Below are 13,049 nucleotides of genomic sequence, written 5' to 3' on the forward strand. Positions count from 1 at the left end.
GTGCAGATGAGACTACAGGCTCTCCACCTGGCACATTGAAGCTGGGGCTGGAGGACCCCAGAGTGCCGGGGGGATGTGGGCCAAACGTAGGCCCACTCTGCTATTCACCATCGCTGGAAAGTGAGGACCGACACCCCCAGGGGCTGGGGGACAGAGTGTTAGGGCTTTGTCTTCCTCTTGGCCTCCTGGTATTGCCCTGTGTATAGCCACGTCAGCATGTCAGTCAGACCTTGGGATGTGAAGGGCAGGACAGAGCGATGCTGTCCCTGAGCCTTCCCACAGGGCCACCCGAACTGACCAGGGGCATGTGTCTCTGTATGCTCTCCAGGAACATCCCCGGGCTCCAAGATGGCCTTGCAGAGTTCCTTCACCTGCTGGAACGGGAGAGTCCTCCAGCTCGGGCAGGCCTGCGACTTCCACCGGGACTGCGCCCAAGGAGAAGATGAGAGCCAGCTGTGCAGTGAGTAGATGCGGCTGCCTCCCTTACCCCAGCCCAGCCCACGCCTACACCCCCCTGCCCCATACCCCGGACGCGCAAACTTAGACACCCAACCTTGCATCCAGTGCCACCTATTTGCTCCCAGAGAAGACTTCTAAAAGCTACACTGTCTCCAAGAGACAGAGCTAAGATCTGCATCTAGAAACAGCAGCATAGAAGTTAAGAACCAAACAAGAGCTTGTAGCTCATGCTGCCAGCATCCTCATGGCACAGAGAAGATGTGCAGGATAAAGCCTAACCAGGAGCATGACAGTGGATGCCCCCTACGCCCAGACTCCCCTCCCTTTTCAGGCCTTATCTTCCACCACCCACCTGGCCCTCCGATCCTCCGGGTCCTTCATGTGCCCCAGCGCCGGCTGTATCAGCCCTGCCCCGACATGCCTCCGTGGCTCTGCTCGTGCGGTACCCCTGGCTCAGACTGCCCCTTCCTTCTCGGGTCACCCCCAGTCAGTCCTTCTGGGAAGCTTCCTCTGATGCCTCCCACAAGTGCCACCCCAACAAATACAGCTGGCTTCTCCTCTCAACGCGCCCCATTGGTGTATCCATCCATCCCCCACATGTCCATCCTTTTTTATTTACATCTTTTTAGAAATACAATTCATATACCATACAGTTCACCCACTTACAGTATACACCTTAGTATTTCTTAGTATAGTCACAAGGCTGTGCACCATCACCCCAATCTAATTTTAGAACATTTTTATCACTCCAAAGGTAACCCCTAGCCAACTTTCCTTATTTCCCAACAATCAGCCCTCCCCTCCCCCCCCTCCCCCCACCAGGGGCCGCTAGCCCTAAGCAACCCCTAATCTACTTTCTGTTTTTATAGATTTGCCTATTCTGGGTTTTTCATATAAATGGAATCATACAATATGTATTCTTTTGTGATTAACTTCTTTCACTTGGCATAATGTTTTCAAGGCCCATCCATGTTGTGTCATGTATAAGAATCTCATTCCTTTACTGCCAAGTACTATTTCATTGTATGGCTATCAGCACATTTTCTTCATCTATTCATCAGTTGATGGGCATTTTGGTTGTTTCCACTTTCTGGCTGTTATGAATTTTGCTGCTTTGAACATTCCTGGACAAGTTTTTGTATAGACAGACATTTTCTTTTCTCTTGGGTACATGCCTAGGAGTAAACTGCTGGGTCAACTCTGTATTTCATATTTTTAAAAAGTTTATTAATTTATTTTGAGAGAGAGAGAGAGAGCAGGGGAGGGGTAGAGAGAAAGGGAGAGAGAGAGAAAATATCCCAAGCAGGCTCCACACTGTCAGCGCAGACCCCAATGAAGGGCTCGAACTCAGTGAATCATGAGATCATGACCTGTGCCAAAATCAAGAGTCAGACACTTAGCTGACTGAGCCACCCCGGGCATCCCTGTATTTAACATTGTAAAGAACTTCCAGGCTGTTTTCTGAAGTAGCCACACCATGTGACATTCCACAAGTAATCTATAAAGTACCTAATTTCTCTACATCCTCATCAACACTTACTATGTTCTGTCTTTTTATTTCTGCCATGCTAGTGGGTGTGCATCCATTCCATTTCATGGAGGTGGTTTCCACATCTCTCTCCCTCACTGTGGGCAGATTGGGTCTGTTTCTCGTCCCCACACCAGCATCTCCTGGCACAGCATCGGTGGTCACTATTTGTTGATTCAGATGACTAAATGAGTCAGGAAACTTGCTCTCCATGGACACAAGCAAATTGTTGAGATTTCACTGATAGTTAGGGACAGAGTTAGACTCCCAGCCCAGTGCTCACTCCACCTGAATCCAGCGTTCTCGGCAGCTTCCTGGTTACAAGTATACACTCGAGAGGTTTTTACATGTATGCCAGGGAAAGCACGAAAACACATATATTGTGAGCTAGAAAATGTACCAGAGCCCACAGCAGGTTATGAATAACAGGTGCCTGTCTTTACACTGCTGCAAATCCAGCATGGGAAGGGAGCGAAGCCACAGAGTCACAGTAGGGAAAGGATGTGGCAGAGGCGTGTCTGGGGTGCTCTGGGGCCCAGACACAGGAACAAAAGCCCCACCCCTCAGATGCACTGGCCCCAAGACATTGTGGCCTGCAAAATAGCCTTAAAAAGTTAACAGTATCCCCCACAGCATCTGCAGAACAGATTTTCCCTTGGGGAAGAAAAGGTTTTATTTATTCTCTTTTAAATGAAGCAATAAATAAAATCCATGTTTTCAATTTGAAAAACTTCCTTTTGTGATAAAACTTCCCAGTGAAGTTGTCCAATAATGATGGAATCGTGGTTGTTTAGATAAAACTCAGTAAAGACGGATAGGTAAGCCCCTTGATTATCCCACACTGTCCCTGGCCTTTCTTCACAAAGCTCTCACTTGACGCGGGGACCAAAATGAAGCCAGCCCACCCGTGCGGCCCTGGGCAGGGGTCTGTGTGTGTCTCTCTAGTTATTGGTCTCTGCAGTGTTTCCAGCAGTGCATCTGAGCTGTGTGATTTTGCTTTTGTCTTTTTAAAGTTTTTTGATACCCACTTCCCAGCTGGGACGCAGGTCAGGCCGGCCATGCCCTGGTTTGCAGTTGGGAAAATGAAAGCACAGAGAAGGTAATTGATTTGTTCGGGGTCACACAGCATGTCAGGAACAGAGGCGTGATTAGAGCAATGAGCCTGTGGGATCCAGCCCATTACCGTGGGCTCAGGGCATTCTCTTACCATTCTAGGGCTGCTGTTAATGGATTTCCAAGGCCAACTCCAAGCTCGAGGACAGCCTGGCTCCAGTATGGAGGGCAGGTTCCTGGGGCCCAGAGACCTTTTCAGCCACACTTGAAAAGCTGCTCTGACCAGCTCTCAGAATGACAGTTCCACTCTGGAGAACACCCCTACTGAGTTCTTTGCTACAGAAATGAGGTGCTAGGAGGAGAAGTTTAATTCAGAAGGAGGGTTATTTCGATCTTTTTGCCACTCTGATCTTGGCAGTACTCTCAGCAAATATTTTTTCCTTTCTAGTGTGTCCCATTCTGTCTGGCGTTTTTGCAGTTTTCCCCACCACATTGACCAATGTTAATTCTAGAAAACATCCCCATAAAGAAGAAGAAGAAGAAGATGATGATGATGATGATGATGATGAACATTTGTTGAACATCTATTGGGTGCCAGATACTTTTCATGTATGAACTTATTTCATCCTCAGAACAATCCTATGAGATGCTATTATACCCATCTTAGAGATGAGGAAACTAAAGTCCATGAAACTGTTAGCCAGTGTGAACCACTGCAAGCCAGACTCATCTATTATCTGAGTTTCCAGTGGTTGATCATGCAAGCACAACACTAGCTACGTATCTACCCAGAAAGAAGAGGAGGAAGGGAAAAGTCAGGGAAGGTCCAGGGCTCTGCCACTGCATTTCTCAGTGGGGGCGAGGGGGGTTCAGATCATTTGTCTCCACCCTCTGGGCCTATTTCCTCACTTGTAATATGATTTGGAACATGACGCCCACTGATGTGTTGGTGTTTGTGATGCATTTAGGACAATGGTCTTGACATCACCTGGTCCTTACCAGGTAGTCTGGAACCTGTTAGAATGTCTTCCCTGAGAGTTGGTTACCCAAGTCTTGCTGGGAATGTCCAGTTCTAAGGAACCCCCATGAGGCTCATGAATCTCTAGCCAATTTAGTCAACTATGCCCTGCCATGGCTGGAATTTGGGGGCTGGAATCTGGGGGAGAGGGGGATGTAGGTTGTATCCCATCAACCCCAGCCTTAACTCTGCACATTTGCTTCAGAAGGAAGTCCACACACAGCTTCATTCAGATTATTAGACTCAATCTTGAGCAACAGTTCAAGCCTGGACAAGTGGGGGAACTGAAATGGAGGTGGCAGTGCCCTTGTCCTTCTGTACCCAATCATGAATGTGTTCATTCACACCATGTCCTCCAAACCACACACCACATGTCCCCCTTCCTGCTTTCCAGTTAAGCATTGCTGATCCAAGTGAGATATCCCAGAATGCTGGAACCCATAGAAAGGTGTTTTGAGGGCTCCCCGTGTGTCAAACCATAGTTTCAATGGCATAGGATGCTCCAGAAAAGGGTCAAGTGTCCCCACTTCATCCCCTGATAGGTCATTGACTCACCTTCCCTTCATGTACTCAATAATCTCATCTGTCTGGTGGGGATTCTCTTCCTGACAAGCGAAAACAGTTTTTCAAAGTTTATTTCTTTATTGTAAAATAAAACATGTTGGTTGTAAAATATTTGGAAAAACTAGAAGAGTACACAGGAGAAAATAACTACTGCCTGTAATCCTCCCTTTCAGACATTCAGAGATAACCATAATATGATGATGTATTTCTTCTAGCATTTTTTCCCATGACTCTATATTTTCAAGGAAATGTATAACACATATTTATCAAAAATGTTAACAGAGCTGTCACAGGGGAGGGAAAAGAAGTAGTGTTATTTGGCCTGGAGTTTATATTTGGCAGCTTCCTGTAGCTTCTGCTGAGGCCACATCTTTGTGACCCTACCAATTTGTCTCTCTTACAGTGGAATCAGGTGTCATAATTGCCAAATGTTGTGGGATTGATTGATTGACCCCCACATAGCCTGATTTGGCCGTCCAGCCAATGAAGTAAGAGGGTCAGATAGGGCACTGCTTCTCAGCCACCAAGGTGCCTAGGAACCACCTGGAAAACATTAGAAATGCAGACTTTGACTCAGTAGGTGGTGATGGGGGTGGTGGCCCTAGATTCCACACTTCTAACAGTTCCACCAGTGATGCTGGTGTGGCTGGTTCCTCAGCCACATTTTGAGTAGCAAAGGGTTAGATGACTGAATCTGCTCCTGTTTTATTCAGCAAGTATTTTAATCCTATAGCTTGGCAAGCGCTGAGTAGGTGCTTGGGGTGAAATGAGAGGAGAAAGTTCTGATCAAAGGAGTTAAAACCATTGGACTCAACTCTGTGCACCGACATTGTGCTCCACTATTGGCCCTGACAGCAGTTCCCAAACCCGGGCTAATCCATCAAAGGTTCTGATGTCCTCCACCCCACCAGTTTCCTCAGAGTGGCTTCTCCCTGAGCACATACCCACTGTGCTCTCCTCCTGCACCCCCTCCCACCCTGCAAGGTTTCCAGGATCATATAAATCATCCACCAATCCAACTATTTTGTCTAACTCCTCCTCTTTATCCAATCAGCCAAGAAAGGGGCTTCTAATCCCAGATCACCCTGGATCTTATGCAAAGCTAGGACAAGGGTGGGCTTCCAGAAGGTGGAGAGTGCCAATGGCTTTCCTCATTCCTGTCCAGGTGGAAGGCATAGGCAGAGCTACCATGGGCATTTCCAGAGAGGCAGCTGAGGGACTGTCTCTGCCCCCAGGATGGTGTTGGCTATATCAGTTCATCCTCTGACAAAATCCCCTGAGCCAGGAATGAGTGATGACTAGTACTGCCACCACCACTCTGTATTTCGTCAACTCTGTCTGTTTACAAAATCCCACACTCCCTGCCTTACTCTATCCTCAAAACATCTCTGTGAAATGGACACTACTATTACCCTATTTTACAGATGAGGGAGCTAAGTCTTCAAGGAAAAGAAGTGACTTGCCTAGAATCACCAGAGGAAAGCAGCAGGTTAGGGCTAAAACCAGGGATCCAAGGGCCATTGAGGTATCAACATCCAGAGTCCGGCTGACTTCTCTGTCTCTGCCTCCTAAAAGGGGAAGGAGGGAGTGATAAGCTGTGAAGGCTTCAACCCAGCTCCTCCTTCTACCAGGAGCCATTGCCTGCTAGAATCTTCCATCATGGTCCCTGGTTTAAAGCACGCTTGTAAAGGACACTTCATAGAAGGTCACTTCCAGCTACCAGTTAGTTTTTGCAAAAGAAGTAGATGTGGGGTCCCTTGAGGGGGCATAAAAAATAAAACAGAAAGATCGCCTTAGCTTTTGGATTTTTAATCAGAAGAACACGCAGGGCTTGGGGGGAAAATGATTTCTTCAGGGGGGTATAAATGGGAAGAGATGCTCAAAGTCAGTGACAGCCGGTTTTAATTTATAATTCTGCCTCTTGTGTGAAATGCACAGAGAATCAGGGGGAAATGAGTAATAATTCACTAAGGTGCTGTCACAGCCAGGAAGCGTTAGGGCCCTCTTTGTCAGCCTGCCATTACCAGGAAGGCTGAGACAGAGGAAGGGCACAGAGAGTGGTGGGTCCAGCTCCAGCGCCTTTTCTCCTGCTTGGAGGCTTAGCACTGCTGATTCTCCCCAGCCTGGCCTGGGGCTTTTGGTGCTATTAGAATAGCCTGGAATGGCCCACCAGCTCCTCGGGGCTTGGGTGCCTTCCCTGCAGCCATTCTCTGAGCAAGCTGCAGAAAGTGAGCTCTCCCTGGCTCTCTCCTCCTTTCCTCCTCCTTCTGAGGGCACCTGGGAAATATATGGTCATAAAGCTGACTGTGGCCTTTTCAATGGGACCTGAGGTCAGCCTGATGTAGAGAAAAGGGTAATAGGGCCCTTTATGCTGAGCCAACAGATGATATGAAGAGGTCCCATGGCTGGCATTGCTTGGTCAGGATAAGGTAGGTTAGAGCAGTAATAAACCATTTGTAGATTTCAGGGGCTAACATAACATTGACAGCACCTATGCACCAAAGCAGGGTGGCTTCACAGGATCTCTTGGGGCCCCAGGCCCCACCATCTGACAGCCGCAGTCTCAAGAACAGGAACGCCCCTTGGCTGCCTCAGCAGGGAGAGAGAGAATTGCACAGGGCCTCTCCACAGCCTCAATCCAGAAGAGACACACATCACTTCCGCTCACATTTCATGGGCCAGAGCTACTCAAGTGGCTTCCCTTAACTGGAAGGGAGGTGGGAAATGAAGGGCAGCAAATAGAAAGTTTGAGCAATATGTGTCTCTCTGCAGACAGAAGTGACCTGAGGGATGCAACCAACTCCCACCAACTCTACCACTGCCACCATCACATTCTTGTCATTGTGTCAATCATCAGAAATCTATTCTGTGACTTCTCCTGAGGTCACATTCGTGCTGGATCAGAATAAGGAACACAGATTCAGAAGCAGAAGATCTGGATTCCAGCCCAGCTGTGTTACCTGCTGGCTGTGTGACCTTGGTCAGATTGCTTAACATTCCTGAGCTCTCCTCTCTCACATATAAAACTGGGTTATTCTCATTCTGCCACATTATTATTATTATTACTAGTAGTAGTAGTAGTAGTAGTAGTACCATTTTATTTTCTGAAGATCAGAAAATTGTAAACCTTCACATGTACAAGGAAAGGACTGGAGCTTCTTTTCATTATCATCAGTATTGTCAGACATCAAGGGTCTAGCTGGGGAGCTGTTGTTGATGAGGGTACTTTGGTCACGCCTGGATAATTTTACTTGACATTGGCATATTTTGCTTTTAGCGATCATGGAAATGACCATGTCCATGTGCTCTTGTTGCAGGTAAACTCCCTGCTGGTTTTTACTGCAACTTCGAGGATGGCTTCTGTGGCTGGACCCAGGGCACGCTCACACCCCACACCCCCCGGTGGCAGGTCAGGACCCTGAAGGATGCCCAGGTCCAGGACCACCAAGGTACTGCTGCTCTCTTCCCTTCCCCCTGGTGCCCAGCTAGCCAGACAAGAGATTTAGGGCCCCGCCCCAGAGCAGCTGGACCTCCCTAACCCTGCAGGGCAAGCCCAGGTGACTGCCCAAACCTTGCCCTGGGGTGCCCTGGGGATGCTCACACACAGTTCCTTCTTCAGGCCTCCGGAGCTTCAGAATGATTAAATAATGCCAAGGTAGATGTCTCTCCTTTTGTTCCTTAAAATGAGAATCTGGATGAAGGATTAACTAAAAGATAAGAAGAATGGTGGCAACAATAGTAATAATCCATTCATTTAATGAGTGTTTGTTGAGGACCTACTATGTTTGTGGCACATAACTCACTGAGAGGTAAGGAAAACCATAGCTCTTTTTGGGGAGGCTGAGGCACAGGGAGGCCTTGTGTCACTGGGACCAGGGTTGTGCCCTGAGAATCTTGTTCCACATCTGGTCCATTCCCTGGGGCCCAGCTTCCTCAGCCATACCCACCATCCCTGCCCAGCTCAAGCTAGCAACTCCCCCACTCCCAGTGCCAGATTCCTCCTCCGCTTGAAATGGCCACCCACACCTAGGTGAGCTGACCTCACACCTGGAGACACAGCTGGGGCATCGAACAAGGGAGGGCCTGTGAGGCCAGCACAGCTTCCAAATTCAGGCTCCTGGAGAAGTGAGACCACTGAGCCATGGGCCTAGCCTTGGGCTCTACCCAGTGACTGGGCCTGGGCAGGCCCTGTGGCCCACCTCTCTGCAGGATAGAGCTGGGCTCAGAGGTGGGGGCTCTTTCCTCCTCTGCATTTGTCTGCTCTTTGTGAAGCTATTGTACCAAATAGCTTGTACCAAATCCCCCTTTCCAAGCAAAGATCATACAACCTATGGATCTCTCTAAGAATTAATAATGATGATGATGTTGATCAAGGTGTGAGAAAGGACCCTGTCCTGATCAACCACTGAGGATCCCAGAGTCCATGCAGTCCTATCCTTGCTAACTGCTCCTGAACAAGCTGGCTTTGGCAATAAGAAAGCAGGCTGAGTCACCACAGTCCCAGGAGAGTTCTGCAAACCCCTCAGCAGAGAGGAGATCGAGGGAGCTCCTGCTTCTCCTTCCGGCCCCACACTGTATCATCCTCAGCACCTTGGTGAGGAGCAGAGAACAGACATGGAGCTCAAAGCAAGACGTGACCTTCATGTCTCTATTCTGTTTGGTAGCTCCCAACAGCACCCATAGCAAATAAGCATCCAACCCTGGCTCAATAGCTCTAGTGACCAGGCTTTCACCACCTCCTAAAGCAGCCCCCTCCCTTGGTTGCCGTGAATCAAAGACTAGTGTTCCTTTCCTGGAAAGAAGCTCCGCTGCTCTGTAAGTTCTACCCATGGATCATACTTTCCATCTCCTGGAGCCCTGCAGAACTCAACTACCCTCTGTCTTGCCAAAGCAGCTCTTCAGATATTTGAAGGCAATAGTTGCGACCCACCCACCGCAGGAGACTCTTTCTCTTCCTAGTCACAGATTCTTCCTCAAGAATGGGCCATATGCCCCATAGGATTGCTGGCCCATCTTGGTTACTCTGCTCTGGACCCACTTGAGTTTGTTACTTGTTAGTAACCCAATGACAACAGACTTTGCTAAGAGAGAACAGCAGAACTGAATGAGTAAAGTCCTATACGGGGTTCTGTGACGCACCTGAAAGGCTGGGGGGAGCACTTTGACACCCATCTCCATAGCACTGACCACCTATAAAACACTCAGTAGTTCCTGGAGATTTACAGTTGCTTCTTCCTTGCCATGTGGGGTTGTTGGGGGCTAATGTTCTCCCAAGTTTTCAGGCAGATCCATACTTAGAAAACACAAGAAATATGACGTCCTGGTCAGGTCACAGGGCACAGGATGACCTGGTGGAAGAGAGTGAAGGTCGTGGAGACCACTGGAGGCCAAAGGGCCAGCAGGACTGTAAAAGGGGAGGGAAGGGGCTGGGAGAGGTCAGCGTGACTCAGGCTGCTCTTAGGCCATGGGCTAAAGCTGGTGACCTTGAGAGATCAGGAATGCAGTAGCCCAAGTGTATGGTGCTGGGGTAGTGCAGGTTGTTTGGAATGAAGACCTTTGGGTAAGCCAAGTTTTGTTGATGGTGACAGGTGGCCTGTCTTATCCACCGGAGGCAGCAGGAAGCTGTGTCCTCAAAGGTGTACCAAGCCTAGAGAAGAATGTGCATGCCGTTGACGCTGCACCTTGAGGCCCTTCAGTGCATGAAGATGGTGCATTTCTGACTCTTTTCCTCTCTGCCCCAGGCCATGCCCTGTTGCTCAGCACCACTGACGTCCCTACTTCCGAAAGTGCTACGGTGACCAGCGCTACATTTCCTGCCCCTATGAAGAACTCTCCATGTGAGGCAAGTCTCAGTGCTCCCCTGCTTCCTGGACTTCTCCTCCTACCCCTCACCTTGGGCGCTTCCACACAAACCCAAACATCAGCAGAGTAGCCTGGATGGTTGGGCTGCTTGTGCTCCTGGGGGGAGGATAGGAGGACAGTTTTGTCACCTTTGCAGAGACCGTGCACCAACACAGTGGAGTCCCATCTGCAGAGAATCTTACCTCAAACGCCATGCTCAGCCACACTGAGCTCTTTGCAGCAGGGCCTCGTTCTAAGCACACCCAGAAAATATTTCCAAAACATAACAGGGGAGGGTAACAGTGATCTACAAAAGACATTCTACAACATCAAGCTCTTGCAAGGCATTTCAAATTTTATAGAGCATCAAAAATTTGATCTACATAAATTTCACTGACATCAGTGGCATTCAGTAAGGTTCCTCTCCAAAGCCACTTACCCGGATGGTTCCTATGGCTGTTACCTTTTTAGTGTGTGGACTGAGGGGACTCATTCTTAGCCTAAGGTCATAATCTCTAGAGAACAAGAAATGCGCTTAGACCCCAAACATTATCCAGTGATTCAGCTTATGGACTCTGCAACCAATTGCCTGGGTCCCAGCTAGGCCCCACCAGTGATTGGCTTAACAATTTGTTTGGGCAGTTAATAATCTTTCAGGGCCTCAGTTTCCCCACCTGGAAAGTGAGACAATAGGAGTGCCTACCGCAAAGAGGAGGGGATTAAATAGGTTAATACTTAGACAGGGCTTATCATGGCACCTGGCACAGAGTAAGCACGAATTAGCCAGCAGTGCCCAGCACCCTGAGTAAACATAGGTAATCAGCATGGGGTAGCCTAAAAACAGATTCTAAGTTCTCAGAGAGCCCTGAATGCCCGTGCTTCTTCTTTTTTTTTTTATAGACTATTTTTTTTTTAATGTTTTATTTATTTCTAGGAGAGAGAGAGAGAGACAGCGTGAGCAGGGGAGGGACAGAGAGAGAGGGAATCACAGACTGAAACAGGCTCCAGGCTGGCAGTCAGCACAGAGCCTGACGCGGGGCTCGAACCCACGAACCGCGAGATCATGACCTAAGCGAAAGTCGGGCGCTTAACCGACTAAGCCACCCAGGCGCCCCTGAATGCCCGTGCTTCTTAACACCACCACATGGCACCACATTGACATCTTGCAGTTTATAGAAAGCCAACACATAGTTGAGATTTGGCCAGTCCGGCCAGTCTTCTCTTTCTAGAAACTCACAGGAGAAATCCTGTCCTGGCTTTATTTCAGAAATAGCTATGTGCCCCCTGAGCAATTTGTTTCCTTTCAAGCTGTGGACATGGTGAGACTGACCAGACTTTCTTCCCCTCTGCTGGCTGGTCAAAGCCCCAGGGAGGTCCAGAAAATAGGCTTCCACTGCCAAAGGACACAGCCACACTCAAGCCCTCCAGGATTTTTGTGAAATAAAAACTCACTGGCATAAAACAGATATGAATGCAAAAGAAGTATCAGTGAATTTTTTTTAATCAGAAGAATGGTCTCATTAAGTCTGAGGCTCCTCTTTTAGTAAGCAAATAGGTGTTCACGATGTATAGTCTGTAATCAGCCTTACTGTGGTTTGACTTTCTAACTCAACATTTACCCAATTTCTCACCCTTTTCTAGTTAGTTTCTATCACCTTACTAGCTGTTATATATCTCTGGGAGCCACCTTAAATCCTTTTCGGAATAAGCCAGGGCACAAATAAATAGATTCATTACATTAAATTGTATTTGAGAAATCACTCTGTGTGACGCAGATGTGGATTATACAGTCATCACTGATATCTCTCAGGTGCCTCCCCCCACCACCCTAAGCAATCACCTAGAAAGAAAGACTTCTTAAGACAAAATCTAAATGAGGAGAGATGGTTGGCCTTCCTGAGAGGTCAGGGGGATCCTTAAAAGCATTTGATTTTTAAATATACCCTTCACTGGGGCACCTGGGTGGCTCAGTTGGTTGAGCGTCCGACTTCGGCTCAGGTCACGATCTCGCGGTTTGTGGGTTCGAGCCCCGCATCGGGCTCTGTACTGACAGCTTAGAGCCTGGAGCCTGTTTCAGATTCTGTGTCCCTCTCTCACTCTGCTCCTTCCCTGCTCATTCTCTGTCTCTCTCACTCTCTCAAGGATAAATAAACATTAAAAATTAAAAAAAAAAATACCCTTCACTGTATTTAACATGAGCCTAATTTTAGAATAAGAAATGTGAAGGCTAAAAATGATATTTTTCTAACACTTCATTTCCCTGATAACCTTTGGTTGATCGATAGCTTAAACAGGTGTTTTGTTTTACTGGCCTATTTTATTTTCCCTCCAGTCAAATTTGCTGATGGCTATTTCTACTACTTCCTGCCCTTTTCCATAACTCGACTCAGCAGGAGTAATGAAGGGAAGGCAGTGAGTCCATTCCATTCTCAGCTCACAGCTAGTTCACATTCAGATTTTCAGACCATTCGTCTACTGCTGATGGGTCTTGAATTCCCAGTGTTCAGGGGAAATGTTTTCATCAGAAAAATAAATAATCGAAATAGAAATATGCATTTCCAGGTCTGTAAGCCTTGCCATTTATTT

The 13,049-nt window shown here is 47.9% G+C and overlaps 1 protein-coding gene across 1 annotated transcript in view; it reads left to right on the forward strand.

Annotated features, from left to right (window-relative positions):
* Positions 1 to 13,049, forward strand: part of ALK (ALK receptor tyrosine kinase) — a 670,565-nt gene that overhangs the window by 543,211 nt on the left and 114,305 nt on the right. Inside the window, exons 6-8 of the mRNA XM_077774140.1 lie at positions 329 to 460; positions 7,940 to 8,071; positions 10,364 to 10,464. Coding sequence (XP_077630266.1) covers positions 329 to 460; positions 7,940 to 8,071; positions 10,364 to 10,464 — 365 coding nt within the window. The remainder of the gene's footprint in view (positions 1 to 328; positions 461 to 7,939; positions 8,072 to 10,363; positions 10,465 to 13,049) is intronic.

This window comes from Crocuta crocuta, unplaced genomic scaffold (genome assembly GCF_008692635.1).
Source record: "Crocuta crocuta isolate KB4526 unplaced genomic scaffold, BGI_CrCroc_1.0 scaffold246, whole genome shotgun sequence".
NCBI lineage: Eukaryota > Metazoa > Chordata > Mammalia > Carnivora > Hyaenidae > Crocuta > Crocuta crocuta.